Raw genomic sequence first — 21,387 nt, 5'->3', positions numbered from 1 at the left:
CTGGGTGACTTTTACATCTGGCTGTCACAAACAAAGCAAGCTGCTGCACCTTCTGATCACTGGGAAAATATATTCTACTTCAGTAAGAGAAATATTAAAAGAAAACCCCATATATTCCATTTACTATGCTTGCACCTCTTTGAAGCATTCATGAAGAAAAATAACAGAGGAAGCATGCCATGTAACCTTGATTTATGCAACTGTAAAGAGCTGGGTAGTAAAGAGCTCATGAGTTATTAATCGCATCTATCACTGGCAGAATTAATTGCCTGGTGATGGAAATCCTAGTGGACCCCATTTGCTGAGTGGTCCTCTCAGAGGCAATTGAGAATTTGTGAATTCATGTTATTTTTCATCTTCCTGCAGAAAATCAGTGGTTTGAAGAAACGGACAAAGCTGGTAACTGAACCACCTACCCCTGTCCCTCACTAGGGCCAGCATTTACTTACAATGCTTCACACTCAGAAGATCTAGTTCCACTTCATCAATGCCAAAATAAATACCAAAAGGAGCCATGGCATGTTTAGAAATGCATCACTTTCTCGCTATTGGCAACTATACAGAAGGAACTTATCTGAGGAGGCCATTCACCAGTCTTCAGATTTGAAGGAACACTATAGCTGCACGGAAACAGGGCAGCTTTGAGATTCGGGGTATTGGTGTTTCTCCAGTGGCACACAGCCCACTGCGCTGCCAGTGCAAGCCAGGAAAGCAAAGGAAAGGCAAATAGCTCCGGCTGGAGATCTCATTTACTAACTTCTTGTTATAATACAGCTAGGACCTGGGAGGAAAACAAGAGAATGCACGAGAAGTCTTCCCTTTACAGAAGTATGCCAGTGATCTTGACTCAACTAAAATATTAGGAAATGTTCACTTTCTTTAGTCATTAAAATAGCAGGTAAGTATTTTAATTCTTTGCAAAAAGTTCTGAGTCTCTGTCACTGCAAAACCATATGCTTTCCATTTAATGCTAGTACAGTACATGCTAGTCAGTATAATCTATCCTACAGTATAACCTATGTAATGTACCACTTTAGATAGACACCAAAAATCTGTCTTCTCTGTTTCTGAAATGCATTCACTCTTAAGGCAATTTCAAAATGTTTTTGGGACAGTTTTATAATTGGGAATTTCTCTTACATTGCAATATAGTAATGGTGCCTTCCATAGCAACATTACTTTATGTCTATTGAATACATAAGAAATGGTCTTATCACAATATTCCATGTGATGTAGAACTGAGCATGAGCCTGAAGGACTAATACTCAAATGAAACATTTTCACGAATTGAAAATATTCTCTAAAATGCTCACATTTTAGCAAATATAAATTATTTAACAGTCAAATTTTAGCCATAAATTATTTAAGGAAGTCATATTTGCAAGCCACAAAAGCACTACGGTCTCAAAATGCTAGCAGATAAATAATGAATATCTAATAAGAGGTCCTTGGAAATGAAAAAAAAAACCAACCAGTCAGAACGGTGTCACAGCTAGGTTAGTTTATAAGTCAGATAATAAATTTCAGAAGAATTCAAAACAGGCAACACATCTTTTTAAACTGTCCAAAAGCAAAACCTCAGAATTACAATTGCAAAGAGTCTTTTTCATTTAAGTAACAAGGAACGATGGAAATATTTGGAGACCAGAAACTGCAGCTGAAACCGAAATGGAAGTCTGAATTCAATCAACAGCTCAAAAGAGACAAAGAAAAGTCAAAACACGAAGCAAAAAAGAAGGGCTTTTTTAAAAAGCAGGTAACTGTGGAGAGCGGAGGAAAAAGAGAAATGACAATGAAGTGTTTTGAATATCGTAGTATTGCTTCTTGTTGGTACTTGATGCAGCTTTCCCAAGAGCTGCTGAGAAGTGACTGCATGGGGTGACTCTAATTGTAAAATAACACAAGATACAGCAGAGAGAACTAAATCTTGTCAAAAATAATCAGAAGTGCATGCAACAAAAGTTGGTCAACACGGGCAGGAAAAGATGACTTTATCTAACTAGTAGCTGCCCAGCCACTTGCCTTCCCAGGCATAAGCATCACATCCAGCTCAGCACCGGCAAGGAGACGCACTCTGGCCACAAGACTTGAGGTTCCACAATGGAAATAAAACAATCCAGGTGCTTTAAGGCTGGGCTGAGGACCAGGCAGTCACAACATGAATTGTATCATGTTCAGCTCATTTCCAAGCAACAGATTCACTGACTCTTCATGCTGCAGCAATAAACAACGTTTGCTCAGAGGGTGTTTTTAGGATCAGCATGGGAAGGAATATGTGTTCACCTGCTGGAACCGGGTTCACACAAGGAATTAGGTCACAGGTTGTCGATTACCTTTGGCAACAGCCAAAAAAGGTTTGCACAAACTCAAAGGAGGGGAAAGACTAGAAAAAAAGAAATCTAAAGGGACAAGACTGTTTTTTAAAGGCAGATAAGTTATATGAATGGCTCCTGACTGACCCTGTCTGAACAGCTTATTTTTCTAAACAGGAATCAGTGTTTCCTCCATAAAATCACAGTTATCTGGCTGTGACAAGCTATCAGGACAACAAGAACTTGTTCGCTTTTCAGCATCCGCCTCACATTTTAAGTACAAGCTATTTATAGTGGTTTGCAGAGACAAAAGTCATGATTTTGTCATAATCAATGAAAGTCAGAGCATTGTGACCTCCACGCTGTCCTACAGAAATAGACCTCTCCATCCCTGCTGCACTGAGACCTGAAGCATCCACAAAAAGCGAGGTTGCTTGTGGTGGCATCCCATCTGTAACTGTGCCTCCAGTAGTAAAAATGAGAAAACAACAAGCTATAACCAAGTTTACGGTCTACAGCTCTTGTTTAATCCAGGATTGGCAAACTTCAAAACAGATATTTTTAAGGTGTAATTCCTGTCAGAGATCGTCTAACGTGCTATTCCCCATTAGCAGTTATATTAAATAAAGCCCACACTGAAATTTAAGGCATAAAGCCCGAAAAGGAATGTTTTTAGCCTATTTAGCTGTCTAACTCCACATTATACTAATGTTCATATACCACATTTCTAATGTAAACCGAGGCTGCTTTAAAAGCCATCCTCCTTTCTGGTGGGCAGTTTATTTTGTATACAGACAGAAAATCATTGTGATTTTTTTTCTCCTTCCTAGTGCTGTTTAAAAAAGTACCCCTCCCCTGAAAACTAAGCTATTTTACTATCTGTACAGTACTAGTTACACAGTATTTCTTAACTACAGAAGTCCTGTATGCAAAGTATGATGGCTTATTTCAAAATACTGATTTTCCTCCATTTTGGAAACTATTTGGGCTTTATGTACTATGTAGCACGAGGTCTGGGGTTTGTTTCAAACAAAATCTCACTGCTGTTCAGAGAGCAAGAGCTTTGTTTACTACAGCTTTCTGTCTGAAACACTTTCCTCATCCTTTATGCCTCTTGATCCCCTATGTTCTCCCAAATCCTCCTGAAAAAAAGTATGTTCTTGACTCTCCCTCTTTATTTCTCACTCTCCGGTTTATTATTACTTATACGTCTGTCAGACATTGTGCCAGCGTTTTTCATGCAGGCAGAAACATAATTTCCAGGTGTTTTCTCTGCTACTAACTCCTCATAGAAAGCAGTTAGATTTTAGCAGTCCGATCTTCAGCTTAACCTGGCCTGAAGATTGTGTAATCTGAATGCAGAGAGGGTGCAACACAACTGGAAACAAGAGGGCATGAGAAAATAATGGCTGATTTAAAAAGTAACCCTTATAGCAAATTACACCTTTAATGAAAAAAGCATGTGTGAAACAAACTATTAGTTAAATTAGTTGCCCCTGCCCCTGAAGATGTATAGAGATAAGCCTACAGAAAAAATAAAACCTGGTATTTATGGAGAACAGGCTCTTTCCTCTTCCTGCCTGAAGCATATTACTTGTACAGAAAAATGGACTTAATCTGCGGAGGAGTAGCTGATGCACGTCCAGAAGGAAGCACAAGGCAGATCTAAATCTTCCTCCTATTCCAGGTGACAGAATAGCTTATTTCAGGCTTCTCCATGCCAAACCAACTCGAGCTGCTCTGCAAGTCCAGGCTCTGCTCTTTGTAAAGAAGTCCCAACCACAGTTTCATGGAGATGGTGGGTGATGGAGCCACTATAATTGATTAGTACCATCTAAAGAAGACTTACGCATGGAGACAAGATCTATGATGCTGCCAAGTCTTGCACTATTTTCTTGCCATGCCTAAGGTAAATGATTACTGCATTAAACCCTCAATGTAAACAAAAGTACCTAGCTCTTAAAGAAGTAAGAAAAAAGAGCATGAAAATGCCAATAGACTTTACCATAAAAGCTGAAGATAGCAGAAGGCAAATAAAAATGGGGTTGTTTTGTAGATCTAAATGATTTCTTACAGTCTAATTTTGGTAGTCCATGGTTGCAATTACGAACCTGCCGTGGTCAAGATCTACCAGTTTTTATGCTGATGGCCCAAGACTCCAGAGTAGCATAGAAAGAGGACTGCAGTGTTGTGATGCTGCAAGAATCCAGTTGGGGGGTTTTTTTTGTGATTAATGAAGATAACTTCAATTAAACTTGAAATTAAAAGTGGTAAATAACATTTGATATTGAAAGGCTAAAGAAATGGCAACAAATAACACCAAACAAACAGAAAGAAAAGAGGACCCAAGTTTTAACCACAATGAAAGAACTCATTTGTCTGAAGAAAATGCAATTTTATAACTTATTTTATCCCTAAAAATGCTATCAGAGTGAATTCCATCTAACTGTACAGCACAGTCATTTCACAGATTCTTTACTTCAAATGAATTGAGGTCATTTCAAAATGTCATGCATCCCAGTGGCGAACCTTTTTGAAAAAAGCCTGTCTTTCCAAGAACCTCTGCCTGTCTTTTCCAGACAGGGTTGCAGAAATCTGCACACCCTTCCCCCTCGTAACAGCAAAATAAAGTAACACTGGCACGAAGCTCATTAATACCATGGAAATAAAGGAAATGGTAGAACAGAAGGAAATATGAAACAGAGCCAGGAGAGCTTGTCACAGGTGGCACTATGAGTATTAGATGACCCATGTATGTCTTTGAGGCTTGCCATTTTGGAGGTTTTGTGAAAGAAACAGTGCTGACTCATCACTGCACTGGAAGTGGGAATGAGTTAACGATACGATTTCAGCCTCACCGCTTAGAGAGAGAGAAAGCTTTCGTTTGCCCCTGCAGCTCACGCCTGAGGGCTGCGGCAGCTGGTGGCGTAACCCACCTGTTTTCCTCCTCCAGGTCTGCGAGGATTCTCTCCAGTTCCCCTCTTTCCTCACTCTCCAGAGAAATCAGGATCTGGGCAGGGCTTCGGGGCTGGCTCAGGGGGGATTCCTGGTTCAGACTTTGGCAGTAGTGCTGGATTAACAAGTGTTCATCATCGCTGGAAAACAGAGGAGGATAAAACAGGCTGTTCCCTTCCTCATTTTTAACTTTGCAGTGAATATGAGGAGATGATTCACCCCCAGTCTCTCGTTTCTTACAAAGAGATTTGCTGAACTCTTTGTAATGAACAGCAGAGCAATGTACCTTAAAGCAAAATCGGCTGAACTTTTTCACTTAGTCTCTGATAATTTTCCTTCTCTGCAGAGTCCACCTCTCTTCCCCTCTGCTTCTCAGATACTTAAAGCCAAGTTTTGCCACAGCTGACAGCCTCAGCTGTCCTCTTTTGCCTAACTTCAGTTAGGAATTTGCTTGAGAAAAAAGGCAATTATATTGCAATATAATGTCACTTTGCAAGACATACTCTTTTTGTGTGATTTTCAGCCTGCACATATTTTGTATACATAACTGCAATGACACTACTTATCGAAATGTTTTGTGGTATGTATACACATCATCTCTTTATTTCCCTCCTTCCCTGTCTTCATCTATTGCTCTAACTGCAACTATAAGCCCGATAACCCAAAACCCGTAAGAATGTCAACAAATAATACTTAAGCATAACCTGACAAACAAAACTGGAAGAATTACAGTTGCAAATTCATGGTGAGCTTTGATTTTGCTGCAATTTGTATCTGGATCATATTTCTTCCAAAATTGAGAATGTACAGATTTATTCTCATTTTAATAGTACAAAATGAGTAAAAAACTGGATAGTCAGTGGTTAACTTATTAACGGAATCATATCAATACAACTTTTAATTAACCAAAAAATGAATTGAACAGTAAGACCAAAGTGTAATACAAAAGGTATTGCTTACGTATGATTTTGTGACTAAGGAAACCAAAACATTACAGTAGGGACAATAGGAAATTCCATATATAATAGCATTACTGCTATCCATAACAATATAAAATTGACATACAACTTAATGGAAACAAAGTTTTCATTAACTGCGTGAAACTATACTGACGTTGTGTATGTATTAGTTTTGAGGTGTCATTTTAACTTTCTCCTTTTTGAACCAATTTATTAAAACAATGTACTTGGTTGTACAGGGGATTTTCTTTCAAAGTTGGTAGGTAACAATCCTACCAAGTCAAAAGAGAAACTGTTTTGAAACAAAGAAACAGCTTTGTTACAATCCAAGAACATCTCACAGGCTCACAACCAACCTTATAAAATCCTAATGATTTGGAATCTCAATTTAAGTGAATGAAAACTGGCCACAGTACTGTGATTTAAAGGAATGCTACTAATTTAATAAAAAGAAGATTCTGTCTGAATTTTCAAAAAAATCCACCCCTTAAACTGTGGTAAGGATGAGATTATGTAGAATAGAAAAAAAAAAACTTTTAGAAAAATTGGGATTTGCATTTTTTCATATTTTATTGATTTAGAATCTGTGCTATGGCTTCTCCTACACAGTTAATTAACTATGACCAAATTTTCAAGCATGACAATGACTTATGTGCTTCTATCCGGTTTTCTAGCTCTATGTCCTTTCATTCAGAGAATAATCAAGATCAAGAAAATCATGAGAGAGGAGAAATATATTATCGTTTCAGAAAACCACAAAAAGGTCTCGGTGTGACATTAGATTGAACTACTTTTTAAAAATGAAAACTTTTATTTATGACTTTACATTTAAAGTAGTACAATGAAAGCTTGTCAGTGATCTGTCCAACTTAAAGTTTACTACTTCTAATATTTCACGGTGAGGATGAGTCCCTGCTGGCTTACACTTGCAATTTATTTCAGGTATTTGTAGTCCAAAGATCTCTGTTTAGCCCCACTAACCTTTTGAATGACACTTTGCCCACAACAACATTTTCTAGCTTACAGCAATTTAACCATGATTAAGCTTGTAGTTCAGATAGAAGGGTTATCTTTTATCTTTTCCTTAAAACACAGCAGATGATGAGCATTTTTTCCAAGTAATATGGGAACTATTTGCTGAATAAATCAGCAATTTTTTGGAAGAAATTAGTAATTTTAATTTTGAAGGTATCAATCATCTGTTGCATAAATTTTGTGTTAAGCTATAAGTCATAAATCTAGACACTACGATACAAATTGAAAGAACATGAGTTCATCATTAAATTGAACCATGTGGTACATGGCCATGCAAATTCAGCACTACAGAATTTCATTACAAGTTATTAACCTTCACCAGAAAACACGTCAAAAATATTAAAACAGTCTACTTACATGCTCTCATTAGGTGAAATACTGTCATTTAGATAAGAACCATTGGTGTTCTCCATTTCTGCTAGCCTGTGGAAAAATAAACAAGACTCATTAAAATCAATTTGTTTTCCAGAAACTTTATTTGCTCTAACATTCCTGAAAGAATTAAAGAGCGTGATGTTTTTGATGAATTTGAAATTCAAATTAATTTACACTCACTGTTGATTACCAAAAAGTTTCGCAATAAGCTATCGCAAAGGATTGTTTATTTGTCACAATGACCTGGCTAAACTCACTTCTAAGTTTTCAACCCTTTCACTGAGGTTATATTCCCACTCCCCATGATTAATTAATTCCACAATCAAAGAAAGGCCTTAAGATGCCAGGGGATTACACAAATTGCTTTGTACCTGGCAATGTCATCATCAGAATTGTAACCATCAGTCATTTCTCATTGGTTTTCAACACTCAGCCCTTCCTAAAGGTCCTGCATAATTCAGAAATACCTCTCCTGATCATGATTTTGGGGGAGAGAAAGAGGAGGTTGGAATAACTATTTTTAATTACCTCAACCCTTGCAAATTTGCTCGCCTGGTGGAAAAACATTTTCGTATTTCTGCAATTAACCCACTTTTTGATTCTTAAGAGCAGTATGAAAGCAGACAAGTGAACTAAAGCAGCAATATACCACTATTTTAATCCTCCAAATCAAGGAAAAATCCTGTTTATGGTATTCCATGTGGTAAATTACTTAACATTAAAATGGTACTTGGGATTTACATAGAGTTTGGAGGTTTCTGCTCGTCTGATTTCCATGATTAGACCAGGGTCCATACTAAAAACAAAACCCTATGTAGAATCGTAGAATGGTTTGGGTTAGAAGGGACCTTTAAAGATCATCTAGTCCAACCTCCCTGCAATGAGCAGGGACATCTTCAACTAGATCAGGTTGCTCAGAGCCCCATCCAACCTGACCGTGAATGTTTCCAGGGATGGGGCATCTACCACCTCCCTGGGCAACCTGTTCCAGTGTTTCACCACCCTCATTGTAAAAAATTTCTTCCTTATATCTAGTCTGAATCTGCCCTCTTTTCGTTTAAACCCCTTGTCCTATCGCTACAGGCCCTATGAAGAAGTTGGTAACCTGAGTGCACAGCTTAAGAAAGACCCCACAGGAACTAAAGGCCACTTCTGACCACAGAGATGCTCTGGCATGCAAGTTAGTTGACAGGCTGGTTAGCAGCAACTGCAGGTGATGCTCTGCATCCCAGAGCCTGGAAAGCAAAACCCCAAACCCTATGTTTCTTTAAGAAGCGCTCAGGTAGCAGCTAGCCTTTGGGATTTTTTAAATTTTTTTTTAATTATTGTTTAGAGAAAGATCTGCCTAACGTCCAGCTGGTCTCATACCTGCTAGCATAATGTTCAATGCGTGAATGAGTATCATCGTGTGAAAGCTGAGGGGACGAGGCAGGCCTATAAGGCAGAAAACACTGATTAATCACAAACAATACCCCTTTAAAAGTAAAAAGACACTTAGCTATGCCTATATCCTTACATCTCTATGCCTTATGCTTACGCTATGTTTGATAAACAGCAAGTTATAACTCCAGGCGCTGTGTGTGCCTCCTCAAGCCGTTGGTGCTATGTTTTGCGGTACCACACTGGTGATTTTAACCATTTTGCAATCCGTCTGTTCCAACGACTCTTCTTCACACCGATCCCCGAAGAACACTTTTCCAAAAGATTTATGGATGAGCTTTCGCCCCGGTTTTCCCCTTCACACCTGCCTCCTTCATCGGTAATTCTGTTTCATGTGCAGCCCTGCACCAGCTGCCAAAGCCCTGCTGGGAACCTCTCCTCTGCCTCCTGCCTTGCTCCAGTGCCTGCTTTCAGCACATCCCACTTAAAAGAGCCTTTAAGGACTACTCCACGAGCGACTAGAAATAAATACAAGAAACATAAAATGTCTGAAATGAGCCTTTAATAACACACTGGAGAAACTGATGATTTTGCCTAGCGTCTTTCCAGAGTTGTAATCTGAACGGTAGATCAGCGTGTTATACAGGAGGATACTGTCAACTATTTTGGGTGTTCTGCCTGACAAATCAGATGGTATGAGGTACTCTTCACTTTTTTTCTTGACGAAAACAATTCATGGGACTTTTCTCATGAGCTGTATTGTTTCTTACAGCCTCAACTCTGGAAAACATTGCCATTGAATTATGTTGCCTACGCAGTTCAGAGAACACCCTTTGCTGCCGTGTGGGATTTTGCCAATTTACATGTATCACGAGGTGCTAACAAAAAATGATGCAGCTTCCCAAACTGTACCGCAATCTCGTATTGTAGCTAAATTTCAACTTCTTTTTATTCTGCCTCTGCCGACTCTCCTTCTGGAACTCCTGACCGAGGAAGGACTTTCCCCCCATTTTAATTGCTGTATACTGTGGTTCAGGCTGGGTCTGCCCAACAGGGATTGCACTGCATTGCAAGAGCAAATCAGTTTTGTATTTACTGGTTATAAACCAAAACTGTAATAATCTTGTGGTTTGTAATGCTCCTGTGTTAGGAGTTTGATAATCCTGCAGTACCTGTACTAGATTGGTCAGTTTTCTAATCAGCCTGCAAAGGGCTCTAGAAAATGAGGATCCTTCCAAATTCAGAAAGCTGTATGCTGGATACACAAAATTCATTATCATTAATGCCTCTTCTCACAGAACAGCAGTTTTTCTCTTTAAGACATTACAGGCCAGGTATCACGAATCTCATTTTGTCTGAAATGAGCTTTGGCCTCCGACTGTACTTTTACCCATCACATGTTCAAACATTACCACAGCACACCAGAGGATAAATACTAAGTTCACGGAGTTCCTCAGTACAGCAGAGATTCATGCGGATGGGAAATTGCTTCTCTGCAGCTTGATATCCTACTTTGTGTAAGAACATCTATACTGAAGGGAAGGGAGGGGAAAAGGATGCAATTTATCAAGAGCAGTGGATCATGGAGCAAGATAACAACGGTTTTCTGATAAATTGATGCTATCCCCATTTTTTAATTTGTTTGACATACAGTAGATGTTAAGCTGGTCTAAGCTGGTACTACCAATGAAAGAAGAGGTCTTGGTTTCAACGCACACACAAATGTTGCTGCTAATACTATGTGCAGACTAGGAAATCCGTGTTAAAGGTAGCTTTAGTTTTGAGCTGGATCATTCTCCTAGTCCCTCTTACCCTGGCATTGCACATGTATTTGTACCAGTACAAAGGAAAGGACAGCCCCTGGTTGGGACCAGCTGGGCAATGAAGAGAAGTGATGTCCCTTCTGACAGTAGTGCAAGGCAAAAGATGGGCCTGACTGCATGATCGCCTACTTGCTGCCTCGAAACTAAGCTTCTCTTCAGGAGGTGTGTAATATATATATTTTTTAAAGACAACACAGTGTTGTGTAACTTGTTGGAGCTGCTTCTGTCATTCCGTCAACTGCAGGCAGGGGATGAGGCTACGTTTCCAGGTTTGTCTCCACTTCAGAACATACTACAATGGACATCTACTTCAAACAGCTTTTCAGAAGTTTGCTTATGAAAGAAAACCTGTTGAGAAGCACTGAAGTCTTCATATTGAATTCAGCTGCTCAGAGGTATGCTTTTGCCAGTATCTGAGCCAGCTTGAGAATGACTGTGCTGCATTGCAGGCTGTTGTGTAGACATACTCTTAGTTGACCATCTATGCTAGAGCTCACTGTCCTTCCTTTCTGAGCACACATACTCAGTCCACCTAATCAGTTTGAACAGACAGCAAGAAGGCTGAGAGACATAGCCAATATTTAGCCAACATAACCCTCCCTTTTACAAGGGCTCCACAGCTGCATTGCTTAAGCTGGGGTCTGCAGGAACAGCCTGGGGAATTCCAGTCAAGTCAAGTGGCAATCGAGTGGCAAACACCACCTCCTGCAATTCCCTGCACCCCCAGAGACCTGGCTGGCAGGACGAGGGCACTTTTCTTGCTGTTCAGCATTTCAGTTGATGCTTCTTCAAAGCGTAGAATCAAGTACATTGTATTGGTGCCACTGACAGCCCACAGTCCAAGCAGTAAGACAAACTCTTAGAAAAAGTGCGAGTTGCCCCTTTAATGCCTGGCAAGCAGAATATCTGTGCAAAATACTGGGTAATATGCAGTCAGAATCACTAACTTCTAACAAAAAAATATGTATGTATGTATTTATAAACAGTTCCAGATATTATACCACATGTTGACGTCAGGATAGCACTAGCATTGCTGAATGCTGCTAGGTTATGCTCTTCTGGAGTACTTTGAAGACTACCAGAAAACTGGCATGAAAGCACCAGAAAAAGGCAAGATCTTAGAAAACATGGAAAAGTTTTATGATAACCAGACTAAGAGGTTTGACTGCCGATGTTGGAATCAGCCCTGTAACAGAGAAACAGCTTTAAACCTGGCTAGCTCAGTAACTTGTGTTGTAGCCCTGGTGGTCTAGCACTAAGGAAAGGAACAAAGTTAGCAGAAAAAAACGAAGAGCAATTCTTTCCAGCCACTATTCATTTCTTAATTTTCTGCTTTCTTGTCAGACCAGGCAAAAGGATTGTGCTCAGGAAGATACCTGAGTTGGTCTGATAAAAGGTGCAACCTCTCTGTACAAATCCTGCTTCTCAGTATTTCTCAAGTTTTCTTAAGTATTACATGCGAGTTAAATTTCCTGTAGTAGATGACACCAAAGCTTTGGTGAGAAGCTATCAGTGTAGGCACACCATGATGTTATTGCTGTAAGTGAACTAGAATTAAGCATGTTATGGCAGCGTAATTTCATGTTATGTCAGACAAAGCAATGGCATTCTGTATTATCCAAGCTTTCTTTAAATGCTCCTTTTAACTTCTCAATTGCTCTAAAGGGTAAGAAATCTAGATCCATAGTTGAGCACATAGTATGCTGCAATCATCCCCAGATGCATTTATAAACGAAAATGCATCCTAAAGTTCAAAGCCCCTCTATTTCAGTCTGGCTCCAGCCTTTTGGCATTTTCTGTGGGTGAATCCTCAACCATATGAGGTTTGCAGTACTATATGCATTTCTTAGTTGCTTAAAGTAAATTTCCTAGAGGAAGGGCACTTCATTTGACTTCCCAATTTTTGTGCTTCAAATGAAAAATATAAATCAATATTCAAATGTAGACATTTCACTATTGTTTATTCTACCAAAAATTCAATGACGGTGCAAGCCATATACATTTCACCATATAGAAATATATAAAATTCTATTTATTACTTTCTCAATAATTATCAATATGTGAATTAAAAATAAACCTTATTTAACATTATTCTAAAATCATCCATGTAACACTAGTAGTAGCAAATGCCACAATAATAAGTATATATATCTTCAGTTTATGCTGAGGGTATTACTACAATAGTAAGACAATGCACGTGCAGGAATGGTGCAAGAATGAAATTCCAGTTCATAGCTGAAAAATCCCGCTTTTTTAACTTCCGAAAAAAATACAGTAAACATTTCCCCATCTCAACCTGCCTTCACAAATTTTACTGTATCTAAAAAACCGTAATAAAATATCCAGGGAGCTTTGGATTAATTGGGGCATGTGAGTGTGCGGGTGTGCACAGTTGTGCGTAAAACCAATTTATAGCTTTATCTACAAAACGTCATTCCTGAAACTGAATTAAATCCTTCAAGTCCAATTTATATCTTTCAAAAAGCATTTAGTATACATTCAGAGGGATCGACACTTATTCAGAAACACAGGCTTTTAAACAACAAACTCTCATAAGCATTAGTAGGACTGCACCAAAATCCCTGTTAATTCGATGAAAATACATACTCTAGAAAGAGTATACAGTGCACAATCCACGATTGCTGGGAATTCCTGGATTTATACCATTCTATTCATTTGGGATCAAAACCTTCCTTCAGAGAGCGTACCAAAGAAAATAATCATAAAGAAAGAAGGAAATGAACTTATGTAAAACTAAACAAAGAAACAAACAAAAAAAGTGAGGGAACGCAGCAGCAGTAGCAGCAGCAGCACACTTCAGCAAAAGTACTCACGCAGAATCTACTGGCCAGAAGTTGATCAGAGTAACAGGACTGCAAGACAAAAAATGAGGAGGTGAAGAGAGAGGCAGAAGAAACTCAGCAGCAAAATAATTACAGAAAGGTTTAAAAAAAAAATCACAACAACTAAAAAACAGAAATCCAACAGACCAACATGAATGACTGTGAAGAGCAACCAACCAAAGAGTGAGAAAAAAATTGAAATCTGAAATTAAAAGAGAGAGAGAAAGAGAAAGAGAGAGCGAGAACAAGCTGTGTGCAACTGCCATTAAACAACTGATTAAACTTGTAAAAAAACCCAAAGGGAACTGGGTTACTCATTGATTTCTCCATGTGCATCATTATTGCTTTTTTTTTCCATAAAGACTTCAAAGTCATTTAATAAGACTAAATTTATAGGGTGAGAAAAGATGAAATCAGCTGGGAAGCTTGCAAACACAGTAGCCTAATTAAAAAACCCCAAAACCACAGAAAGATACCCATTTGGAAGAAAATAAAAATTTAATGAAGAGATCATTAGTCTCCTAATTGCCATATCAAACTTTGAAGTTTATAAGGCTGTCAGTAAGACAGTAAGTATTTTTCTTTTACTAACTGAAGTTGAAGTTCTTGTATAAGGACAGGTGAAAACAGATAAAAGCAATGGCAATTGGAATCCCAGCTTGTGTTTTCCTGCCAGCCAAAGTTAACAAAAATGAAAAAAATAAAGAGGCTTTATGCATTTAGGAAGTGAAGGGAGTTGGCACCAGCTGGGGAGCTCAAAGAGCATACCAAATGAATTGCTACTTAAGACACTTTAGAGCTACTCACGTTTCCATGTTGTCTCCCTCCAAGACAGTTTGCACAGGCAGGTAGCCCATTCGTGGGTGCTTTGCAAAATATCTTTTTGTTCGAAATTTGTTTTTTAGTACCTTGGCAAAGTCACGGACGTCTTCTCCTGAAGTTGTCTGAAAGCCACAAATCACAATGAAATCATCTTTCATGGTTATTACGTTTTTTTGGCTGCCTCCTCCTTTGCTGGGTCATTTGCAAGAGCTGTGGCCACACGAAGCAGAGCTGCCAACGGCTTGACCTCCAGAACCACAAATTTTATTTATTTAGCACCGTCACCTTACAATGTACTACACAGCGACACTGCTAGTGGGGAGGAAGCAGAAAGAAGGGAAGCTCCAAAAACCCCTGAGACAGGCTCACGCCTCATCTCAGGTCATCTCAAGAGGACAAGCAATAATTAGACAAGAATTTGTCATTTCCTCATCTGGCTCGGGGGACTCTGCCTGCTTTTTGTCCAGCACTAAAACGGCTGTAGCGGAGCATACACAGCCGCTCCGTGTGTCCAGCTAGCTGCTTCACTGGCTGGATCCTGACTCTTATACCATGGCACTCGTCATCTACATCTCATGGACTTGTCAGTCCACAAAAGTCAGACCCGTACTCTCGGTACGTTTTCTTTCCAGTTTCTTTTCTCAGCCTCCTCTGCCATTAATATTTTGATCAAAGAGAAACAAAAAGCAGGTGAAAGCTGCTGAAAGCTCTTAGATCAGTTATTTCTTCCTGTGCCTGTTTAATCTGAAGCTAGCAGGCATTTAAGATCAATACCCTGAGGACAGTACAATTTGCACAAACTTTTCTACTCCCTTGCCTACAGTCGGCTTTCCTTGCTGCTGTAGAGACCAGCAGAGGAGCACAAAGTGGAATTAGTTTCCTAAAGACCAGAATGAGCCAGGAAGAGTTCAAAGGATGTCTGCTGGGAAGATGCAAGACTTCTTGTGAGACTGATTAAGAGTCAGGCGATTTTCTGAAGAATTTTAATGGAAGACTTCAGTTACTTTAGTCAGGCTGCACTCCCTTCTCTGCACCTCACAGAGACACTCGACCCTGAAATACTGCTCTTCTACAGTAAATTAAGTTCTTCCTGACCCACATAGCGATATTGCTTCTCCAGTGTATCTAATTTGAAGGAAAGAAATGAGGGAAAAGTTAATCTTTTTGACATTTTTTAATGAGTTCTATGCCTTCTATTTAAAGAGGAAGGAGGTGCGGGGACCTATCAGTCAAGACAACCTTCACAGAGCTGCTGAAACACATACATCTTTTTTAAAGATTGCCTGGGTAGAAAAATTAAGGATGCCCTGAAAAATAATCTGTAGAAAGACTGAAATGCATTAACAGAAAGGACAATATTATCCCTGTACTGATGACACCTACAAGCTTCATGTAAAGCTGAGAAGAATTTGGCTCTCTTTCCAGCCAGTCTGTCTGGTAGGAAAATTTGGTGTGAGCAGACTGGCAGAGAAGTGACACAGCAGAACCTGCAAGCCAGTACAGCAGCATCTGTATTTTCAAGAAACTGAGATAACGCTCGATAATATTAAGTATCACTTCCTCAATACATTAGAAGTAAAGACATTTTGGGGAAGGGAGGGATTAAGTATGCCCAGACCACCCGAGGACTCTGGAAAGGGGATTTACTGAGGTGGCCTTGCATGCCTCAGCAGGAGGGAATTCCCTCTGCCGACTGTCATCTGCAATGCCTGCTAGGAGAGCTCCTAATCAGGTCCGCATCAGGAGAGCACACGAAGCACATCAGCTGGGAAAAGAGAAAAACTTTTAATATTTAGCCTTGGTATAAATGGATTAAGCACAGCTTTCTGTTCAGTTTGTTCACCTGTGTCATTTGTAACCATTTATTCCTGCTTTGTCTATTTTCAATGTTGTGAACACTTCCAATTGCATTTGACTGTAATTTGGATTAAGTGTTTTCAGGCATGATTAACAATAAAACATTCTTCACTTTGACCTTCCTGGGACTGTTAGCCCGCCTTGCTCCCCTGAACCTTCTGCATGACGACCAAACAGTAAAATGGTATGTTTGCACAGAAACATCCTGATCTAGCTGGTACCACAAGAATCCCCAGAAGAAAATACGTCTTCCAGTGACAACCAGAAGCACCAGGTACCTCTCATGTGATCCAATTTCCGTTTCAAAAATGTTCAAGGAGCACAAGAAAGACAAAGAAAATGTGATTATTACGTGGACAAGATGACAGACTGAGGCTATTTTCAGCCAAACTTTCTGATTTATTCCACAGATGTTTTATTCCACATGATTTTCAGAGTAAAATAATCCAAACCAAAATTCTCAGCAGAACTGGTTTACGAGCAAGAAACAGTGGAGTTTCAGCACCTCAGCTCTCTTAAATCAAAGCAATACATAGGCAGCTGGGGCCAAGCATGTTCCAAAACTATTCCGAAACCAAAACTATTTCATGACATAAGGAGAACTTTACCACCATCTGACTTTTCACAGTTTGGTTTAAGAAAGTGCCTTGCCAAACCCCCACCCCAGACCTCAGCCCCAGCTGTAAACACTAGCTGTAGAAAGGTATCTGGGTTTGACATGCTTCCTTCTAACAAGGTGTTTTTTATGCTGGTGTGTCACTGTTGGTTAAACCCAAACAGAAAAATGATCCTACATTTAAATCCCAGTCTAGAAGTTGTCTTCTATGCTTTATTTGAAACCTATCTGAAAGCTCTTTAAAAGTCACTTCTCTTTGAACAATAAATCGAGGTGTGTTGCTTTCAGGAATAATTGTTGCAATTTTTCCGTCTAAATGAAAATTAGGGAACAGCCTTGCCCTTATTCTGCCTCAACCTTTTGCAGGAGAGGAAAAGTTATCACATCCTTCAGATATTTAGCATGAGTTCTCAAATCTCCCCTAAGCAGAATTAAAGAGTGCAGTGCTCCAAAATTTCCTGGAAGTAAGAGGGAGGGGGAATAAAAATATCAAAACACTCCATTGTGCACATCTAGCTATTGCAAAGATATATCAAAGAAGGCATCACATGTCTTCTGTCTGCCAAAATACATTTTAAGGTGAGAGATTTGTCTGGAGGAAGAGGAAAAAATGCTCTGCCACCTGCAAACCCCTTTTCATTAATTTAGAAAACAATTACATACTAGACACGATAGCTCCAGTGGATGTCTTGTTCAGTCACACAGTATTTGGCTTTATTTTTTCAATAGCAGCAACACAAAAAAGATCAGGGCTTGCTGTGCGTCACATTCACTTCCCCCCCCTCCACCCCGTTAATCCTTCTCTAATTCAACTGGCTGCTGGTGCAGCCAGGCATGGCACATTAGCATGGGCTGCTGGAGTTCAGGATTCACAAAAAAATGTACTGGCTGTGAATGGTTCTTTATTCTGATCCAGCAATCTGGATGCAGTTGCAAGTTTTCTGTTCACCACCATGTTTGCCTGTTAGTAACCCGTATTTTTAGGGAGAACAGAAACCTGCTGCACCCTGTGTTGCAATGAGTTGCTGCAGGCTGTGGGGGTGCCTCACAATCCTTTTTCGTTCCTCTCCCCTCAAAACACATCTTATGAACAAGTTAAGAAAATAGTAGCAGATGTTGTTTTGTGCACTCTGTGCACCATTCACAAATCTCCCATGTCACTTATTAGCAAGAATACGAGTGGCAAACTGCAAAACAAAACTGTAGCCAATTCAGCAAGGAGGTATTCAGCTGCAGTTGGATGGAATGCTCTAACGCGGTCGCCCGCTTGGTCACTCTGCCTACGACTCAGATCATGAGAGTCTGCTCTAGGAATGCCTGCGATGGAGAAGTCTGTTCAGACCTGCCCAGGTAGCGCCAGCATTTCCCTCTGACTTGTGCAGTAGTTCAGGCACATCGCCCTTTCCAGAAACCTCAGCCCCTGGGGGACAACGCTGAAAAGCAGCAGCCAATGAATACCGACAAAAAGCCAGCAAACACACATTAGTTGCCCCTGCAGAGATTCAGATTAAATACTGCCATTTAAATGCTACAGTAAAAGTTGATAGATAATGTAAATAAATATCCATAATTAAAACTAACGAAAATACTGGTTTTGCTTTACTATGATATTTTAGGGGAATATTTTTTCCTCTCTCTTTCCTAAGTTTCTGAGAAAAGCTGAGTCTTTACTTTTATTTTGGCCGTGCCTTTTGTTTGGATGAAGATGTAAAGACCATTCACATAATTTTATGAGGCTAGCCCACGTATAATTTTGATGCTTTATTTTCACCACTTATATTTGACCAGCAGATGAAAATACAAGACTAGGGACCATCTCATCACACTAGGAAATGATAACCAGAGAGCGCACTGCTACAAGACCACCACCACAATACCACCAAACAAGACCACCACAGCTGCAAAGGCAGCTGAAAGCTCAGTCATGCTGCATCGTGGAAGGGCAACTTGTGGGCTCCTCTAATTTATGCCTTTCTGCCCAGGTCATGAGTGGCAAAAAAGAAAAAGGAACACACTAAGAGAGTAATGTGGAATTTTCTTTGCCAGCTGTCTGGTATGAAAGAAATGTTTACGCAAAAGCAATCCTTTTGAGAGCTGTGCAATAAGGGTGAAGACCCTCACCACACCATCAATGTAGCACACCTGCACTGTGCTGCACTGAACACCCCGGCTTCCAGTCTTCAGAAATGAAATCTAACTTGATACTCTTGAGAACTTCCCTGGTGTTTTATATCATCAAGTGATCATACAATACAAAGGTACTACGAAATAGTAAAGAACTCAAAAATGCAATCATAGTGTTGCAGGGAAAACAACTTGCTGAGGAAAGGACAACAAATCTCACACTGATATGGAGAAAACATTGTGACCTAAGATATGAATGAATATTTGCACAAATCACAGGCTTCTTGCAGGATCCATAAAGTGAACTATGGCACTGAACATGGAATGAGTCATTAGCATGCAATAATATATTACAACATAGCATTGTACAATGAACTTCAATTTACTTCAAACCATTGGAGTATCCTTTACTAAGCATCAGAAATTGCTGGCAAGTGTAGTATATAAAAGATGATTTAAGGGGCGGGGGGAGAAAAAGAAAAGCCACCCAAATGCTCCATTACCTTGCACATAGGAAATGAAGTTTTTCCTTTCTACATAAGAAGGGACAGTAAGGGTCAGTAAAACAGCTACTTACTGGTGTGCAGTATTCCACCATGGGATAGTGCATTTTATGACCTTTTGCAACACGGCCAGAGAAGAAGCAACTTTGGCAGATGTCATAGTTAAAGTGCTTTAAACTTCTGTACCTAAAAGAGGAAGAAAAAAACCCACAGCTTCAGAGCTTTGTATTGTGAATGCTTCATGTCAGCTTGTCAAATTTTCTGCGTTAGTAAGTTCTCTTCCCTGAGATGTCACACGATGTCCAATGCCGGGCAATGCTTCTCCACCACTGAGGCACAGGTATTGCTGCTTCAGACATTTATCAAAAATCTGAATCTTCAAAAAAATTTTTAACACCGGGCAACAGCGAAGATTTCTACACAATCACTCTCTCTTAACACATGAAAGACACCACCATGCTTTTTGTTTCTATAATGCTAATTTCAGTTCTTTTGCTCTTCATCATGATTCCTAACACAGAATGTCCTGGGGAAGTAAAATTCAAGTAAGTAATGCCCTCCTCAACAAGTCACTCCAGCAAACTTGTAAGTGCTGCATACAAGGCAGGAATTTGTGTCCTTCCTAGCACCTCTATCAAAACAATTTTCCTGTATGGCATTCCATCCATGCAAAACTCTGAATGCACTTTCGGGCCATTATTTGATCTCATCAGCTCTATGAGGCAGCTAACTGTTGTATCTGCTATGCTGAAGTGCTTGAAAGAGCCGGAGGCATAAGGGTTGTCTTGTTCCAAATACGCGAAGCAGTTCAGTCACAGTGACCTCAAAAGAACATTGTTTTACACGTACTGAGGCACACAGTATTAGCTTTCTAAAAGCCTTCCAATACAGTATCTTTTTGTCAAGTGTGTACACAGGGTCTCAATGACTTGCAAAGCCAGAGAAAAATTCTGCAACAGACAGATTCGACTATCATGATAATAGATTTGTTATATAAATTTAAGAGCCAGATGAGATCAGACAAGTAAAATTAGATGCAAACAGAGAGCTCCAGTCTCTGCTTCCCGAGTTCTCAATGCTCACTACAGACTATCCATTCACTTGCCATCCTTTGATTTTCCACGTGCTGCATTTTTTAATTCCACCTACTTGTCATTGGCTGTTTATACAAAACCATGCAAGTAATTCAGTAGTTTCATAAACCGTTTCTGGGAATGGGAAAATTAGACTTTGTGGATGTGTTGAGCCACTCACATCTCGTCCCTAGCTCTTCCTCAGTAATATTTATAATTTCCTAGTTAAGATATTCAAGGGGAATAAAAGCAGAAGGAGAAGAATTTAGATGATTAGAGGAACAGCCTCAGTGAAGAAAAAATCAGATTCAAAACAAAGCAGTATCTTCATTATTTCCTCTGTTTCCCACTGGCTGTGAAATCACATAGGACAAAGCACTGCCCTACTACAGGCATAAAAGCAACATTCATACTCTCCCAGGTTAGAGCAAAACGATGGCTTTTCTATGTGGGACTGCTTGCTGCTGTTGTCTGTCTGGGTTTTAGAAACAAAATTACAGAAAACTCTTTGTAAACAACACGGTACCATAGAAGGAGAAATGCCAATGCATAAAAAGGACAGAAACCATACAAAGCAGCTATTGCGACGCAAAGTGATAAAACAAGTCTAGGCATAATTGAAAGTGAGTATTTACTTAGCCGTTAAGTGGATTCTCAACAGGCATACCAACACACAGCCAACACAGCGACTTATTCATTGCCATAGTAAC

The 21,387-nt window shown here is 39.7% G+C and overlaps 1 protein-coding gene across 6 annotated transcripts in view; it reads right to left on the bottom strand.

Annotated features, from left to right (window-relative positions):
• DMD (dystrophin) overlaps positions 1–21,387 on the bottom strand; it is a 1,150,282-nt gene that overhangs the window by 24,871 nt on the left and 1,104,024 nt on the right. For 4 of the 6 annotated variants that reach the window (XM_072848384.1, XM_072848392.1, XM_072848418.1 and 1 more), the window contains 6 exons: positions 19,679–19,790; positions 14,490–14,626; positions 13,674–13,712; positions 9,005–9,070; positions 7,619–7,684; positions 5,249–5,407 (listed from right to left, as the gene is read on the bottom strand). In XM_072848384.1, coding sequence (XP_072704485.1) covers positions 5,249–5,407; positions 7,619–7,684; positions 9,005–9,070; positions 13,674–13,712; positions 14,490–14,626; positions 19,679–19,790 — 579 coding nt within the window. The remainder of the gene's footprint in view (positions 1–5,248; positions 5,408–7,618; positions 7,685–9,004; positions 9,071–13,673; positions 13,713–14,489; positions 14,627–19,678; positions 19,791–21,387) is intronic. The other 2 variants (XM_072848428.1, XM_072848410.1) reach the window with 1 other exon arrangement.

This window comes from Ciconia boyciana, chromosome 1, assembly GCF_034638445.1.
Source record: "Ciconia boyciana chromosome 1, ASM3463844v1, whole genome shotgun sequence".
In the NCBI taxonomy this organism is placed as follows: Eukaryota; Metazoa; Chordata; class Aves; order Ciconiiformes; family Ciconiidae; genus Ciconia; species Ciconia boyciana.
Note: the sequence above shows the minus strand (reverse complement) of the source record. Positions and strands in the feature narration are given on the sequence as shown.